Raw genomic sequence first — 18,119 nt, forward strand, 5'->3', positions numbered from 1 at the left:
GAACCACCAAACTGTCTCCCACAGTGGCTGCACCATTGTACATATCACCAGCAATGAACAAGTGTTCCTATTTCTCCACGTCCTCTCCAACACTTGTAATTACTTTTTAATGGCTGCCATTCTAGTGGCAGTGAGATGGTATCTCACTGTGGCTTTGATTTACATTTCCCTCACAGCTAATGATGTTTACCATTTTTCCATGTGCTTTTTGGCCATTGGTCTATCTTCTTGTCAGCCAACTTACTGTTACATTACACACAATTGCAACAAACTTAGTATCTAATTTCCTAGCTGGCAAAGCTTAGAAGCAGCTAATCAACAAGGGTAGAGGTAATAAAAGGAAGGGGAGGGACATGCTACATGTGGTCACAGCAACAATGAGAAGGAAAGTTCACCCTGACCCTGACCCTGACCCTGACTCCCCACCCTGACTGGCAGGGAAAAAAACAAACCAGAAAAATGTTAAAATGCACCCACTCTTGAAAGTGAACTTCAAGCATTAGGTATAGAAAAAATTAACCAGAAACTTCTCAAAAGACCTTGAAGATAAGCCTGCACTACAGTACAATGGAGCAATTCAGGAACACAGTAATAAAGTGAGACATGAGGAAACTGTCAATCTCTTTTTGCACATTTTCATTCAAAATAGTTAAAACAAATTAACAAAATTCAAGCGTGTATGGGTTCTGAGGAGCAGAGATTTTATTCCAGTTTATGTCTAACCAAGGCACAAGTAGTTTACCATCCTTTTCAGATGAGATGAGTAAGGCCCATATTTGGTTTGAGCTTTTCTCCAGACAAGTCAATTGATGATAATTGCTTTAAAAAAAAAAAAAAAAAAAAAAAAAAAAACTAATATATCAAACGGATTCTGGAAGCTAACCGGCCTCTGGGCTGAGCCCAGCTCCTCTCCCCATTAGTTAATAATATTCCAGAGTGACTTCAATTTAAAAAAAAAAAAAAAAAAATCGTTTGGACTCTTGTTTTCAGCTTTTTCTTTGGGAATAGTCAATTTGTTTAACAAGAAAAAGAAGCAGGGAAAGGCTTCTGTTTTTATGTCCTGAGGATCTGAAATTTCACTCTTGAAATTCCAAACAACCTAAATTCAGAAACCTGGAATTCAAATTCATAGAATTTTGCTTCTAAAACCCTGGACTTGGTATTTCCAAGGCCTTTTGTTCGGGAAGGGACTTTGCTCTTTACTTGAGGCCCCAGTTACTGTTTGATCACTTAAGGCAAAGGATAACACTGGTAACCAGCTCTGCGTTGGGAGTTTGGGAACGTTGTCTCCAGGGCAGCCCAGCTCCTTCCCTCTGTCCCAGGATGTCCTGCAGTGGCGCTGGCTCCCCGCCCCCCCTCAGCACCAGGCCCTTCCCAGTTAAAGAACGAACCAGAGCACTCCTTTTGCCATCTCTCTGTACTGGGGCATCTCCCCTCGGAGAAGGATTGTGCCATGCACTGGGTCTTGCTGCTTTGGTGTCCTGGCCCTCAGAAGGTGTCAAGAGGTCAGTTAGTTGGTTTTTTCCCCTAAAAAGAGAAATGGGCCAAGGACATGGCCACTGGGTGGAGAGGGGTCCCATGTGGTGCACAAGTCCAGCAAAGCCATCCACAGGGAGTCTTGCCCAGTGGGCAGTCCAAAGGCCCTGAGTCACAGGGGAAGGGGCTTGGCTTTGGGGTCCCACAGATCTGCATCCAAATCCCAGCCCTGCTGCTTACCAATCGTGTTATGCAATTCTTTTGAGCGCATATTTCCTCATGAAATAAATTAGCATAATAACCACTACCTCTTGAGTTATTGTGAGAATAAGCAAAGGAAGTAATTGTCACAGTGCACCTTCTGATGCAACACCTGGCCCATAAAAGGGGCCTTATACATTGACCTTTGGGACCTGTTACTGGTGGACCATTTCTGAAACTAGGAAGCGATGGGGTTGGTGCAAAAAGGACTGCCAGAGAAAGATAAATTTTTAGGAACTCCTAGGTAAAGAAGATGCAAAGGAGAGAGGAGAACTTCAGGTGCATTCAGTGTCCATTTGCCAAGGGTTGGTGCAGGTTGGAAGACAATGGCCTAGAGTACAGTGGTTAGCTCTAACTCTGGGCTCAGTCTGCATGAGTTCAAACCTGGCGGTCAGCATTCATTAGCTCTGTGACCTTGGCCTGGCCATACATCTATTCTGTGTCTCGGTATCCTGCTGTATAAGATGAGATCATGGTTTCTTCCCCATATGTTTGTTGTGAGGATTAAACAAGACAGTATCTTTGTAATCAATTTATTGGTGGGGCAGACTGGGCATGGTGCTAGCAAAAGGCAACTTAATTCTTTCTTAAATTTAATAGTATAAATTTCCTAAAGTTTCTCCAGTCACTTTCATTACTAAAGCCATTTTCAGAAAGGAAAAAGCCCAGAATATTTCTAAATCAGAACTTCAGTCTCTTTTGATTTAAAGCTTCTCCATCCACAGTCTGGCTCAAGCTCACTCACCCACAGGGAAAGAGAAGCTGAGGGAGCTTCTTCACCGTTCATCCAGCTTATTCTCCCACTCCTCTCCTTCAACACCCTACTTGTGGGGCAAGGGGGAAGTAGGCCAGGCAAGAAGCAGAAAGACCTTACTTGACTGGTGCAGTTACAATCTAGCATTCTTGTGGGGTGCTCCTTCTCACGGGGCCCTCTTGTGGGTTCTCTAGGGGACCCTACACCCTCACTGGGCAGCCCTTTGGAAAAGAGTATCTTCCCAAATAATCAAGTCTGGCTACCTCCACATTCCACTTCAGCTCCCCTAGTCCCATTCTAGCCCTTTCTCCCTGCTCCACCTCTAGGGACCCCTCTAGACAGTGTCCGTCCTTTAGTTAGAATCCCAAGTTTTACAACCCCAGCACTACTGACCTTTCGGGCTAGATAATTCTTTGTTTTGTAGGGCTGTCCTGGGTGTTGTAGGATGTTCCGCAGCATCCCTGGCCTCTCCCCACTAGATGGCAGTAGCAGCCCTCCTCCCAGTTGTGACAACAAAAATGTTCCAGACATTGCCAAATATTTGCAGGCAAAATTGCCCCTGGTTGAAAGTCACCAAATTAGAGTTTCCCAAGGCAAGAGTTGAACAAAAATTTCAATATTTTCCGAATTCCAGGAGACACATTAAGCTGTCTGAAGTTTTCTTGAGGCCCATGCCACTTGGCTTCAAGAGGCACTTATCTCTCCCCTCTGAATACTCACCATCATTTTCCCACAATCATCCCCTACTTTCCACTTAAGAGCCTGGAGACAGGGCAGGGGCGGGGGTGTGTGAGACAAGAGGGGCAAACTTGGTTGGGGCCTCCCCCAGGATCCTGCACAGATGGTCTATTCCTTCTAGAATGTGCACCTGTCACCTATTGTACCTAACCCGGAGCTGAGACAAGGAAAATTCTGTATTAGCATCCCCTACACATGTAAAGGGGTAGCACAAGTGCCTCTCATACAGTAAGCCCTCAAAAAATATTAGTTACCACTAACCCAGTGCCTGTTCCTGACAAATCATTTTCTCATTCTTGGCTTCAGGTGCCTAATCAGTATAATGGGATGCTAAACTTTGGTGGTCTTTTAGGCCACTGCCTTTGCTAATCTTTTAGGAATATCGTCAGTTTTAATTCCTAATTAGTTAGTTGCAAGTGGGGTGGAAAAAGAGCTATGTTGAATATTTATTAGGTTCAAGGACACCATAATTTAGCAGGAATGCACTTGACACTTAGAAAAATGAACTCTGTAAGAAAGGAAAATATTTTAGGCATGCACAGCTTAATGAAATTACATTTTTAGGCTGGGCCTAAAAGGAAAAAGGCTGGAGTCATTTAGCAATCCCCTTGTGTTTCCTCCCTGGGAGGAAAAGGGTGGGAGAAGGAAACAAGAACTGATGAGCAGAAAGCAAGGAAAGCAAGGGACAGGGGGCAGTAATTACCCTTATTCCATTTTATTCTACATCAATCCCCCCAAAACAGCATTTATGGACAAGAATACTTTTGTAAATGTATGACTCAGTTCTATTTCAAAATAGTAAATCCAACTTAATGGAAAAAGAACAAGACATGTAGTTCAATAATATTTTATTGCAGGTAACATAACAGAAATTCAGTGTTGAACCTTCAGAGCAAGAAAACAGAAATCAAACTTATTTACAGTGAATGTCAGGGAAGTGATGAGGGAAAGAATGTCACAAAATTTTCAGGAAGTGTGTTCTTGGTGATGAATTCATACATGAACTTGCAACATAGGTAACTTATCTGTTACTGTAAGTTACAAATGCACTATCTAAAGTAACTAAACTCATAGACTTTGAAAATAAGTGTCCATGCACTTACTTATAACATTGTAATAGGTTATGGTTATATTTTTCCAAAAGGTATTAGATTCCTTTCAATTTCTTACTATCACATTAAACAAACAGACACATTCCTTCAAAACTCACAAAATGCTCTGATTGACTATTGTGAGCGTCCCTGCACAGCTGAAGTCCCTGACATCAGATATCCACAACCTTGTTGAGTCGAGTCAGTTAGAAGCCATGCCACCAGCCTAGTGCCAACCAAAGACTGCGAGGGGGTTCTATCAAAAGTGAAAGTCAGTTTTTAATGAGATCTGGGCTTCCCTTTGGTGGGGGGGGGGGGGGTGTCACACTTCCAGCTATTCTAGGTCTATAATTCCCTTCCCAACATTCCAAAATCTAAAATGCTCTGAAAACAAAGCTTTTTGTAAGCTGGTGGCATACTCATATTCATTTGGCAGCAAAACTTGACCATGTATGAGCTACTTAGAGTCTTCATTTATCCATTTTGTGTGGATATTCTACATTACGTTGCAGAAATATTATGGTGTTGATTTCTGGGGTGCTGCCCCTGAGCCTATCAGAGCATTACACAACATGGAATATGCACAACATTTTATCTTTCTAAAATCTGCAAAATTCAGAGTTTGGACAAACCATCTGTCTCCCGGGGTATGACAGAAGGATTTCTGGATCTTCAGTAACCTCAACATGTGTCCACATTTCATTGTGGGTCCCGTGCACTGCAGTGTATTTTTCTTTCAGGGATGTGAGAATGTCCAGAACATCCTGCATCTTAGCGAGGGAAGGTAAAGCCCTGGGAAAGAGATCTTCCAGAACCACCTTATAGAAATTTTCTTTGTTGAAGACTATATCTGCGTAGGACAATGCATTGCTCACCCATTCCTGCCAATAACCATGTATAGTTCAACAAATAATCAATAAATATTTTGTCTCTAAGGTGATTCCTTTACACTGAAAGCATATGTCATTCTCTTTTATTTAACAACAAAAAAAAAAAGGAAACAAAAGCAAAGAATTGGAAAAGAAGGGCTTGTTAGTGTGAGGGCTGCATATGACAAGTGCCAGCTGCTTCTTGATCCAGCAACATTAACAATTTATCATATTTAGAAAGTAGTTCTCTGGGTGCAGATTTACAGAAATCTGAATCCACAGAAAAGAAAAGGGGACTTAACAAGGGCTTTGGCACTTAAGGAGCACAGAACTTGCCAAAGAAAATGATGTTTCGAGTTTTGTTGTGCCTGATGATATAAATAAATGGGTGGTCAGCATTGAACTCGTCTTTGTGTTGCAGGATTCGTGAACCTGGCACCTCCATGGACTCCCCACCGTCCTCAGTTATTTCTAGGCACACTCTGTGAATAACATTGGACACAGCCACTCCCTTGGTCTCTGATATTCCAGAGAAATCAGATGCATTTTCATTAAAGATATTTTTCAACCCTAGATTTTCTAGACTAGCCTTAGGATCAATGATCTTTTCCACCTTAAATTTGGGAATGGAGAGTTTGACTTTGGCATTGGCCATGATGCTGGGATTGGTCCATTGCAACAGTGTCTCCGAGTTGAGTTCTTTTTCAACCTGAAGGACAAAAAGGAGAGGGAAATTTCTTTTATTATCTCCAATTATAAAAAATCCTGCTTGATTGCCAAGCATAAAGTGTCAACTAAAAAACCGTCAATGGACTATCAGAGACGAGAATCAGCACTGCAGCTTTTGTATGGGACTAGTTTCTCTCACAATAGATCCACCTACCCAGCCTGCAACAAAGTTTCTTTGCATTGTAATTCACGAGAACATTGTTTTGGGCGCTTTTGTGGTTTTTTTGTTATTGAGCACCTCGATAGAATCGAATGCATGGACTATCATGTCACATGAACAGTAGTGAAATAAATATAAAGTTTGAAGGGTTTTTATGCATAATATTTCTTGAATGCTTATTATAATTTCTCTACTAGGAAATCCAGAAAATTCATGTACTAGGCATGGCACCAAATGTAGTAACAAATTAAAGCTATAGTTACTCTTTTTAATAGGAGAATTTGGAATGTCTCTGGGGCTTTTTTGTTTTTTAATTCATTTCATTGAGATATATTCACATACCATGCAGTTATACAAACAAATCGTACATTTGATTGTTCGCACTACCATTACATAGTTGTGCATTCATCACCAAAATCAATCCCTGACACCTTCATTAGCACACACACAAAAATAACAAGAATAATAATTAAAGTGAAAAAGAGCAATTAAAGTAAAAAAGAACACTGTGTGCCTTTGTTTGTTTCCTTCACCCATTTTTCTACTCATCCATCCATAAACTAGACAAAGGGGACTGTGGTCCTTATGGCTTTCCCAATCCCACTGTCACCCCTCTGAGGCATTTTTTAAAGATCATAGATGGTGAATGTGTCCATTTTGGTCAGTTTTAAAAAGTGAGGTGATGACAAAAATTGTAATAGTCCCAAGATTGTAAGCTCTTACAGCAGTTAACTCTATCCCTGAATTGTAAGGCCTATCTCTAAACTTTAAGATGCTGATCCCCTAGCATATGTTGTCACAAACATTGGGACTGGCAGTTTGATGTGCTGAGCCCTCAAGCATGGGACTTGCCCTTATGAAGCTCATTACCACAAAGGAAAGTCTAAAGTTGTATGTAATGGTGCCTAAGAGTCTCCCCCTGAGTACCTCTTTGTTGCTCAGATGTGGCCCTCTCTCTCTCTCTAACTGAGCCATCTCGACAGGTGAACTCGCTGCCCTCCCCCCTACGTGGGACCTGACTCCCAGGGTTGTAAATCTCCCTGGCAACGCAGAGTATGACTCCCGGGGATGAATGTGGACCCGGCATCGTGGGACTGAGAGTATCTTCTTGACCAAAAGGGGGATGCAAAATGAGACGAAATAGTTTCAGTGGCTGAGAGATTCCAAATGGAGTCGAGAGGTCACTCTGGTGGACATTCTTATGCACTATATAGATAACACCTCTTAGGCTTTAATGTATTGGAATAGCTAGAAGTAAATACCTGAAACTACCAAACTCCAACCCAGCAGTCTGGACTCCTGAAGACAATTATATAATAATGTGGATTACAAGGGGTGACAGTGTGATTGTGAAGACCGTGTGGATCATACCCCCTTTATCTAGTGTATGGATGAGTGGAGGAATGGGGATAAAAACTAAAGGACAAATGGGGTGGGATGGGGGGATGATTTGGGTGTTTTTTTTCACTTTTATTTTTTATCTTGTTCTGGTTCTTTCTGATGTAAGGAAAATGTTCAGAGATAGACTGTGGTGATGAACGCATAACTATGTTATCATACTGTGGACAATGGATTATATATCATGGATGATTGTATGGTGTGTGAATGTATTTCAATAAAACTGAATTTAATAAAAAAAAAAAAAAGTGAGTGATGAAATGAAGAGGAAAAATATTTTGTCATAAAATTCTTCAGGGAGCAAATCGCAGATTGTCCTTTCCCTTCCAATCTCTTCACTGGTTAGAAAAGACAAACCATGTACAATAGAGAACAATGATACTTTGTTACTATCATTGGAACACAACAAATATCCCTTTGCACTGAAGTTATTCATATGAAACCTTTGAATATCAGGGATATGGCAAAGTTACAAGCTGTTGGCTGTTTCTTTAATGGGGAAGGGGCCATTTGATTCTCTTACTAATCAATGATAATTACTTCTCAGGCGGTACTGCTTCATTTAGAACAAAATATTAGGACCAAATACGTTACATAGCAAATTATTAAGACCAAATATGTTATAAATTATTAGGACCACATAATGTTATAAGTAACTAGCCTTTTGGAGCCAAAAGGTATATTCTCTTGCTCATTTACTACTGAGGGTAGAAGGCAACAAAAGGGGAGAAAATCCACCCATAACTCAAAAAGGCCTCTTAGGAGGGAAAAACGCTTTTTTCCTCCATTGTACATGTATTCTTGAATATCCCTTCCTGATACTCAGAAGATCATTTTCTTTAGTTCTTAAGAAGAAAAAAAATGGTGCTTGCGTTAGGGTATTTTTAAGTAACTAAGTAAAATCCAAGACAGCCGAATAACGGCTGAACGAGAAAATGAACTCAGGGCATGGAGTGATATAAAGAAAGAGAGAACCATGGCTCAAAGGAGAATGAGGACAGGAATTACTGTTCAGATAGTAAGGCGATGGGTAAAACACAATGAAAACTAAAGCAGCAGATAAGATGGAGACCAGGTTAGACTGTCCCCTGGAATGGCAGAGAGAACTGAGACACCACTGGAAAGACAGCAAGTAATTCGTGGGAACTTCAAAGTGCGCCCTTCTTCCTTCCTGGCCAAGGGCTGAGGACAAGACGGAAGCCAGAAAGAAAACCCAGGAGGGGAGAACAACGGGCCTGGGGCAGCTGGGCAGAGGCTGACAAAGCTGAGGGGAAGCTAAGTAAGACTTCCTTCACCAGCAGATAAAACCGCTACTTTTATGTAAACCTGTACCTGTAATTTTCTGTCTGTATAAAGTGTGTAGCATAATAAAAATCCCACTTATGTATATATGGTAAAAGAACTTTAGCTCTCAGGTAGTGGAGGGACATGTGTGTGTGAAGGGGGTCTCCAGGCTGGGGTTAAGAGGGCAGACCCCACCTTTCTGGGTGCAGATCCCGACTCTGCATGCCTTTCACTAGTTACATGGTCACAGAGATTAGTCACTTACCCCTCCCTGCCCCTTTCCCCTGCAAACAAGAACAGAGCCTCGCAGGACTGTTGGGCTAATCAAGTGAGAGAAGACACGAGGAGGTTCCATCCAGTTTCTGGCACAGTGTGTCAAACACAGTACAGAAGAGGAGAGGCTCCAGAGAGGACCCCGGAATCTTTGGAAGTGACTCTGAAGTCGGCTGGCCCTTTCCACAGACCCGAAAAGTATTGTGCCACCTCTCTGCCTCGGCCGGTGCCACCTCTGCGGTAAACACCCGCCTCTCTCCTTACCTTTTCCAAGCCTGTCGACCCATCCTCCACATCCCTGGGTAGCAGGATGAGCATGCTGAGGTGTTTATTTTGAAATGGGAGCTCAATGATCTTACAATTGATATCATCGATGTTGCCCAGACAGAACGTAGCTTCCATGTTCATCATCTGCACTGGTTTGGTGTCTGTCTGCAAAAGGAGAAGAAATGGTGTTTCTGTCACTTTCTCCAGAGAGGCATGCTACTGAACTTTGAGAACTTCACCAGTTTAGTCCAGCCCTTGCAGGAGATGGCACAGAACGTTTGAAAGGGTCTGTAATGTCACATAAAAAGTTCAGGGGCTGACAAAAGTAACTCAAAGGAAACAAAGGAAAAGTAATAGCATCTATGTTCAGAAGGAGGGTGTATCCTCATGTAGATTTATTAGGTGAAACGCTGAGATCAATGACATTCCAAATCTTTATTAATTCTGTTTCCAGAATGTGATGTGACCTGGCTTTAAGATTTTATTAACAAGAATAAGGAAATAGCTCACATCCTTCCTCCCTTCTCAAAAGATACCCATTAATGAAATAAAGCTTCAGTGGCTGAGAGATTTCAAACGGAGTCGAGAGGTCACTCTGGTGGACATTCTTATGCACTATATAGATAACACCTCTTAGGCTTTAATGTATTGGAATAGCTAGAAGTAAATACCTGAAACTACCAAACTCCAACCCAGCAGTCTGGACTCCTGAAGACAATTATAGAATAATGTAGATTACAAGGGGTGACAGTGTGATTGTGAAGACCTTGTGGATCACACCCCCTTTATCTAGTGTATGGATGAGTGGAGGAATGGGGATAAAAACTAAAGGACAAATGGGGTGCGATGGGGGGATGATTTGGGTGTTCTTTTTTCACTTTTATTTTTTATTCTTGTTCTGATTCTTTCTGATATAAGGAAAATGTTCAAAAATAGATTGGGGTGATGAATGCACAACTATATAATGGTACTGTGAACGGTTGATTGTACACCATGGATGACTGAATGGTATGTGAATATATCTCAATAAAACTGAATTTAAAATATAAAAGACACCCATTAATACTTTCTTAAATGTGGAAACCGCAAACCTTACTGTAGTCTGCACAAACGTCCGGGACCTACTCACTGACTATGACAACTTTTTCACGTTCCTGGCCGGCCCTGTGTTCTTTCTGAGAGGCGCGATGAGCAACATGCTTCGACTTCACTAGAACCCACACAGGCCCCCTCTGCCGGCCCTGCCCAGGGATCTGTTGGGGAGAAGAGCCGGTCAGCCGCCAACAGACTGGAGGGACCCCTGGGTGGCAGGGAAGAAGGTGGGCTCTGCTCAGGGTTCCTAGGGCTAATATGCATCCCCACTCCCAGAAAGTCATGCTCTGCTGCAGCTCCAGATGAAAGGCAACACTAAGAATGTCAAGCAGTCAGGTTTCAAGCTCAAGGGCCTGCATGTGGAAAGTAGAGTCCAAAGAGTCTAATGAGCCCCTGTGTGCAGGCTCTGTCCTCTTCCCAGCAGTTAGACTGGAGAAGCCACTGTGGTCCCCAAAGCTAAGTTCAGGAGGAAGAAGTGGAAGGAGGACCTCCTGGCTCCCTCCCTAGGGCCCTTTGAGGCCACAAGGAGCAATAACGGTGGTTCTGGCCACATGTCCTCTGCCAGTGAAAATGCCCAATGGATCTTCCATAACAGCCCATGATGGTCCCAAAAGCCAATCACATTTTGTCTGCTATTGACTGTTTACTCAGGCTGACACTTAGGGATCAGTCATTCATTCAACAAACACTTTCTGAGCACCTACTAATGCATCAGGGACTGGGCCCGAGTTGCAGAAACTAAGATGAATGAGGCATTGTCCCTGCCCTTGAAAAGCCCATGCAGGGTGGAGGAAGGGAGAGAGGGTGAGTTATTGTTAAATGGGCATGAGCTTTGGTTCGGGATGGCGAAAATCGTCTGAAAATAGTGGTAAAATTTACGCAGTATTACCAATGTACTTAATGTTGAAGAATTGTCCACTTAGAATAGTTAAAAAGAATTTCATGTTATGTACATTTCACCACAGTTGAAAATAAATATATCTTTTCTAAAGGGCCCATGCACTAGTGAGGGAATCTCTAAGTAAATAAGTAATGAGATGTCATTGTGGATGGGGAGGTATGAATAAAAACTCTGGAGAACAAAAGAATAATGGAAATCAGTTCAGCTAAACCAGGTTTAGATTGTAACTTTAAAACCTTTTCCTCCTAGCTGGGGGAAAATGCAGAAGTGTTGGACTTCCTCACCTGGGTTGTTGCTGATGTTCTCACAAACACTGAGGACTGGCAGTTTGGTATGCCAAGCCCTATATCTTGGGACTTGCCCTTATGAAGCTCATTACTGCAAAGGAGAAGCTAAACCTGCTTATAATTGTGCCTAAGAGTCTCCCCCAAGTACCTCTTTGTTGCTCAGATGTGGCCTCTCTCTCTAGCTAAGCCAACTCAGCAGGTGAACTCACTGTTCTCCCTCCTACATGGGACCCAACTCCCAGGGGTGTAAATCTCCCTGGCGATGCAGGATATGACTCCCGAGGATGAATCTGGACCCGACATCATGGGACTGAGAACATCTTCTTGACCAAAAAGGGGATGCGAAATGAAACAAAATAAAGTTTCAGTTGCTGAGAGATTTCAAATGGAGTCGAGAGGTCACTCTGGTGGGCATTTTAATGCACTATATAGATAACCCTTTTTAGGTTTTAATGTATTGGAATAGCTAGAAGTAAATACCTGAAACTATCAAACTCCAACCCAGTAGCCTTGATTCTTGAAGATGATTGTATAACAATGTAGCTTACAAGGGGTGACAGTGTGACTGTGAAAACCTTGTGGATCATACTCCCTTTATCTGGTGTATGGATGGATGAGTAGAAAAATGGGGACAAAAACTAAATGAAACATAGGGTGAGGAAGGGGGTGATTTGGGTGTTGGTTTTTTTTTAACTTTTATTTTTTATTTTTATTTTTACTTTTTCTGATATAAGGAAAATGTTCAAAAAATAGATTGGGGTGATGAGTGCATAACTATATGATGATACTGTGAACAGTTGATTGTACACGATGGATGATTGTATGATATATGAATATATCTCAATAAAACTGAATTCAAAAAAAAATTTCCTCCTGGCTTCTAGCATTAAGAAGTTGCTATTAGAATATCTGGCAAAACTAAGTCATTGATGCCAGATAGTCTAGCTTCTGGGAGAAAATCTATAGTTTTCTACAAGTTTCATCCTTTAGCACAAATATACATCCACCCAGAACACCAGAACATGAATTTATTTGGAATAAAGTCTTTGCAGATGTAATTGAAGTAAGGATCACGAGATGAGAGCATTCTGGATTGGAGTGGGCCCTAAACCAATGACATGTGTCCCTGTAAGAGACATAAAAGGGGAAACCCACAGAGACACAGTGGTGAGGAAGGCAGAAGCTGGGGTTACTGTACCCCGAGGCAGGCCTGGGGCCACTAGAAGCTGGAGGAGGCAGGGAAGCATCCTCCCCTAGAGTCTTAGAGGGAACACAGCCCTGCTAACCCCTTAATTTTACATTTCTGTCCTCCAGAACTGTGAGAGAACAAATTTATGTTGTTGAAAGCCACCAAGATTGTGGTAATTTATCACAGCAGCACTAGGAAATTAAAGCAATCTTGCAAACTAGAATTGATGCATAGGAGCTACAAGGTAAAGAACATAATCCAGCTATTGTACTAACTGGAGTGTTAAGTTAGTCTGAGTACTTAACACAAGTCAGATCCCAGCAAGTGAGACATCAGATCATCATATCAATTCCTGAGTTTTCCTAGGTTCTCTTATGAAATGGGTCAATTCTCCAGTCTTGGTTCTTTGGTCTCATTCATAGAAGAGGTACTTTACCTATTTACATTAATTACATTTGACATGGAACATGGCTTCATTTTTCACCTCTCTAGTGGTAATGATCTGCCCTGCCAAACAGGCTCAGGATTCTTCACCATAATGGCTGGGTGTGCAAGCTCTACACTCTTCTTCCCAGCCAACAAGCACCTCAAAGCATCTTATAAATTAAAATACCAGGACTATGTGCCTCACTATTAACAGGTGAGAACATAAGGGCATAGAGGAGTTAATCAGCCAGGGATAAGATGCCCAAATGGTCAAGATTCCGATCTTCCAAGAGCTTCAATGATGGGGGTTGGTTTTTGGCATTTGGTTTTGTTTTCTTTCTTTCTTTCTTTTTTTGCTAAAGATTCCAAATATTTATTTTCTACTTGGTGATTTAGCTTTGCCCACTGGGTTAACAGTTCCACATGGTTTCACTAAGCTCAGACTCTGAGGACGTTCTGGAAAAGAGCAAGGGTCTCTAGGTTACGGCTCTTTTTCTCCCACTCACCACACAGCTATTGGTACCAGGAAAGGCAGTTTACCTCCTGTTGCCTCATTTTCGTCACTGGATTGAATTCCTACAGGCCCTTTGCACTGGAATGTTTCACATCTCTAGGTGACATGCTGTACCACATACCTTGCTGACTCGGAAAGGACATTCTTTTGTGTCTGATTCTGGAAACTTCTTCATCCACTTTCCAACAAAATAGGCAGCATTCACCACAAGGATTTTGGTCTGGTCATTTACACTGTTGTCGGCTAAAATGTTCTCAAAGCGGCCTGCAAACAATTTTAGAACCATCATTTGCACAGTTATTTTTTCCAAATCCACATCTGATACTCAGGTGCGCATCCACTCGCTGGTACTTAGCACTTGCTGGAGCCACATCCTACACAACAAGGCCTGGCAGGCCAAGAGCATCTAATTCCAGAAGGACTCCTTTCTCCGCTCTGCCTTCCCACAACTAGACTTAACCGAGGAGAATGGAGGAAAAAAGGAAGAAGAAAAACACAAGCTACCATTTTTGGACACTACCCGGTGCCAGGAGACGTGCTGAGCATCCCACATACGTGAAGTCCCTCCCTTTACAGATGGGGAAGCTGAGGCTCAAAGAGGTGAGTCACCTACTCAAGATGACACACCAGCAAGGGCGGATTCTGGAATCAAAGCCAGGTCTTTCTGCCTCCAAAGGCTATGGCATTGTGCTCGGCATTTTCATATATATTATCTCACTTTTTCCCCAACCATCCTGTATCCCCATTATCCCCATTTTATAGTCAAGGAAATTGAGGCTCAGAGAGACTGTGATGGTTAATCTTACACGTTAACTTAGGGAGGCTACAGTATCCAGTTATTTAATCAAACACTAATCTAGGTGTGCTGTGCAGGTATTTTGAAATCACTTGTCTTTGAGGAAAGAAAATGACCCTCAAAAGTGTGGGTGGGCCTCAGCCATCAGCTGTGAGAAATTTGAGCTTTCTTTCACAGCAAAATCTGAGCTTTCCTGGAGAAGAAGAAATTCTGCCTCAAGACTGAGCTTCCATTCCTTGCCTGCTTCCAGCCTGCTGGTCAGCCCTACGGATTTGCACTGGTCAGCCCAGACAATCATGTGAGCCAATTCCTTAAACAAATCTCTTCATTTATATACATACGAATATATATGATCTCGTGTTGGTTCAGTTTCTCCAGAGACACCTGATACAGATGCCCCATGACCTTCCTGGTTGACCCGGCTGGAAAGCATGTCTGACTCTAGGGCTTTCCCCTACCCCACGACCCCCTCCTGGACTCATGCTGGCTGCAGGCAGGCTCTTTGCCTCAAGATCTGCTGTCATCTCCTGGGGGCTCAGTCGCCACCATAATTGCTGTGGAGCTCAAATCCCCAATACCCAAAACAGCTCTATGGTGATAATCCCTTCATACAAGTCACTCTTCACATTGTAATAGCACTTGACATTTTTACAAAACTGCATGTCCCGCATCTCCTCCAGTCTTCCCACCAATGCCTGGGGCCAACCTCACGGGCCTGTCTGGGCAGTGACACAATGCCCTGAGCTCCCAGGGACCCAGCCCTTAGTTTAATGCTCTGCTGTCTTAAAATTCTTAAATGTTTTAATAAGGAGCCCTGCATTTTCATTTTGCACTGGGCCCCACAGATTTTGTAGCCAGTCCTGTCCATGCTATATAATGTGTTGATATATAATATTGTTATTCCTACTTGAAGAAACTGAAGAGCAGAGGGGAAAGGGAAGTAAGAAGCAGAGCATCAACTTAAATCCTGAGCTTCTGATGCCCAATTCAGAGGACGTTTCACTAAACTACCTTTTCTAGTCAAATCTTTATATTTAAGATTTTAAAATAAAAGGTCCTTCAAGAGAAAATAAAATTATTTAGTCATTCTAAAGGCAAAACTATTACATAGAAATTTAAACAGGAGCTGCTTTTTGGCTTATAATTTGTAAAACTGGGCCTAATCTAGTGTACTCATACCAAAGTATTCTTTACATATGAAACCAAAGAAACTTCGTTTCAGTAGCAAATATATATGTATGGCTACCATATTTTGGCATATATTACCGAATTTGGTTCTCATAACAACCATGAAAAAATTAAGTTATATAACATACAACCTATTTTACAGTTGAGTAAACTGAGGCTTCTGTCCAACTATCACAGTTAATAAGTGGCAGAGTCTGGATTTGAATCCAGGTCTTGAGTGACTCCAAAGTCCACGTTCTTTCCCAGTCATCTACCTATAGGTGCAGCCCTGGAGGACCATGTCCTCGGTGAGGGGCCCTCTGGCCACCTCACAGCCAGTGTGCTTAGCCCCAAGGGCAAAGGGCACTAAGGTCTCCTTTGACCTGAAACCCCATCCATACACCCCACTCTGCACAATGAGGTGCTGTCTCCTGACAGGTCCCTCCCAAGACAAATGTAAATGTGTCCCCTGGGAAGGGGGACATGGTCACTGAGGAGCACCCAAGATTCTCTTAGCCCCAATTCCTTTCTAGCAAGGAGGACAGCTCCCCCGGGATTTTAACGAAGGGAGGAAATGGGTCAGGGAAGGAAGAGGCCAGAGGGAAGCTCTGAACCGAAGGCGGGACCAGGTGGGTGCTGCCAAAAGACTCATGGCCGTGGGAGGGGAGATTGGGGCGGGAGATGTGGGACCAAGCACAAGCCATGATTAGGTCTGTTTTTCCCCTATATGTGTATTTGCTTTCCCAAGACCTTTCGTCTCTTTTTCATAATAAATGTTAATAAATGTGTGGAATTTTCGAGCTGAAAAATTATCTCAGGGATCTTCAAGTTATAATCCAATCCCTTCATTTCCAGTTTGGGAAAGTGGCCTGGTGATCTTGGGTGGCTTGCCCAGAGCATCACTTGGTTAGAGGCTCAGCTGAGGCTCCAGAAGGGCACGCGGCAGGTCAAATATGAACGAGGCAAAGTCATTTAAAACAGAAACACCAGGGATTTCTGCCAAGTGATGAGATGATGCAAGAAATGCCCAGGGTGGATGCAAAATGAAACAAAATGAAGTTTCAGTGACTGAGAGATTTCAAATGGAGTCGAGAGGTCACTCTGGTAGACATTCTTATGCACTATATGGATAACACCTCTTGAGTTTTAATGTGTTGAAGTAGCTAGAAGTGAATACCTGAAGCTGTCAAACTCCAACCCAGTAGTCTGTACTCCTGGAGACAACTGTATAACAATGTAGATTATAAGGAATGACAGTGTGATTATGAGAAACTTGTGGATCACATTCCCTTTATTTAGTGTATGGATGGATGTGTAGAAAAATGGGGACAAAAACTAAATGAAAAATGGTGGGATGGGGGTGATGATTTGGGTGTTCATTTTTACTTTTATTTTTTATTCTTATTCTGATTCTTTCTGATGTAAGGAAAATGCTCAGAAATAGATTGTGGTGATGAATGCATAACTGTATGATGGTAATATAAACAGTTGATTGTACACCATGGAAGATTATATGGTATGTGAATATATTTCAATAAAACTGAATTTAATTAAAAAAAAAAAAAAAGAAAGAAAGAAAAAAAGAAATGCCCAGGGATCTCAAGTTGCTGAAATGATGTAATGTGCAAGAATTTAGCTTGGGTACTAAAAATACCTAAGGAATTTTCAATATCTTCAGTTCTTTTATGCCTGGCTAAAAGATTCATGAAAAGGCAGGGTCTGTTTTACTTAGCAATTTATAGAAAAATAAGTAAAGGCTACTTGCCATCTGTGAGTTCCTTAATTGATGTGTTGATTTGACCTTTTGTTTCTTCTAATTTATCTTTGAAGTCAACAGTTTCCATTTCTTTAGGGTATGGTCTCTTTGTAGAGCTGATGAACTCCTGAAAAACATTCACAGTTTATAAAATCATAAAGTACTTAAAGTCTGCAGTCGGGTTATTGCATTGTAACACTGTGACAACAAAAGGAGTTTTAAATGTCTACTACTATGGCTGCATTTTCAAAATCTGTAAAACTATATGAATTGAAACCTTGTGTAGAAATCAATGGATTTTCTTACTTTAAATGTTTATTTTCTTCAATCGTAAGACAATATCAGTTATTAAATGTAGACATCAATTTAGTATCAGTTTTGGGAAAATAAAAGAAACACTATATTAAATATTTACAGAAATTTAATACGGATTCCAATTTCAGAAACATTGAACTGTAAAAAATAGAAGCATATCTTAGAATAGAGAAATGTGCAAAAAAAGAGAACTCTTGGAACAGAACACTCTTATCCTCACTGAAATCAGTAGATGTTCTATAGAACCTTGCTAGTCAAAGTGTGCTCCACAGAACCAGGAGCCTTGTCAATACTTACAACCTTGTTGGAAAAGAAGAATCCCAGGCCCCAAACAGACCTACTGAATCAAAATCTGCATTTTTGTAAGATTCCCAGT

General features: G+C 41.8%; 1 protein-coding gene across 3 annotated transcripts in view; it reads right to left on the bottom strand.

The window, feature by feature from the left end:
* Positions 1 to 4,074: 4,074 nt before the first annotated feature.
* SERPINB5 (serpin family B member 5) overlaps positions 4,075 to 18,119 on the bottom strand; it is a 102,407-nt gene continuing 88,362 nt past the window's right edge. For all 3 annotated transcript variants that reach the window (XM_037805708.1, XM_037805709.1, XM_037805710.1), the window contains exons 4-7: positions 17,438 to 17,555; positions 13,831 to 13,973; positions 9,298 to 9,465; positions 4,075 to 5,898 (exon numbers count right to left, since the gene is read on the bottom strand). In XM_037805708.1, the coding sequence (XP_037661636.1) occupies positions 5,506 to 5,898; positions 9,298 to 9,465; positions 13,831 to 13,973; positions 17,438 to 17,555 (822 nt within the window). In that variant the 3' untranslated portion in view covers positions 4,075 to 5,505. The remainder of the gene's footprint in view (positions 5,899 to 9,297; positions 9,466 to 13,830; positions 13,974 to 17,437; positions 17,556 to 18,119) is intronic.

The sequence above is a fragment of the Choloepus didactylus genome, chromosome 16, assembly GCF_015220235.1.
Source record: "Choloepus didactylus isolate mChoDid1 chromosome 16, mChoDid1.pri, whole genome shotgun sequence".
NCBI classification, from domain to species: Eukaryota; Metazoa; Chordata; class Mammalia; order Pilosa; family Megalonychidae; genus Choloepus; species Choloepus didactylus.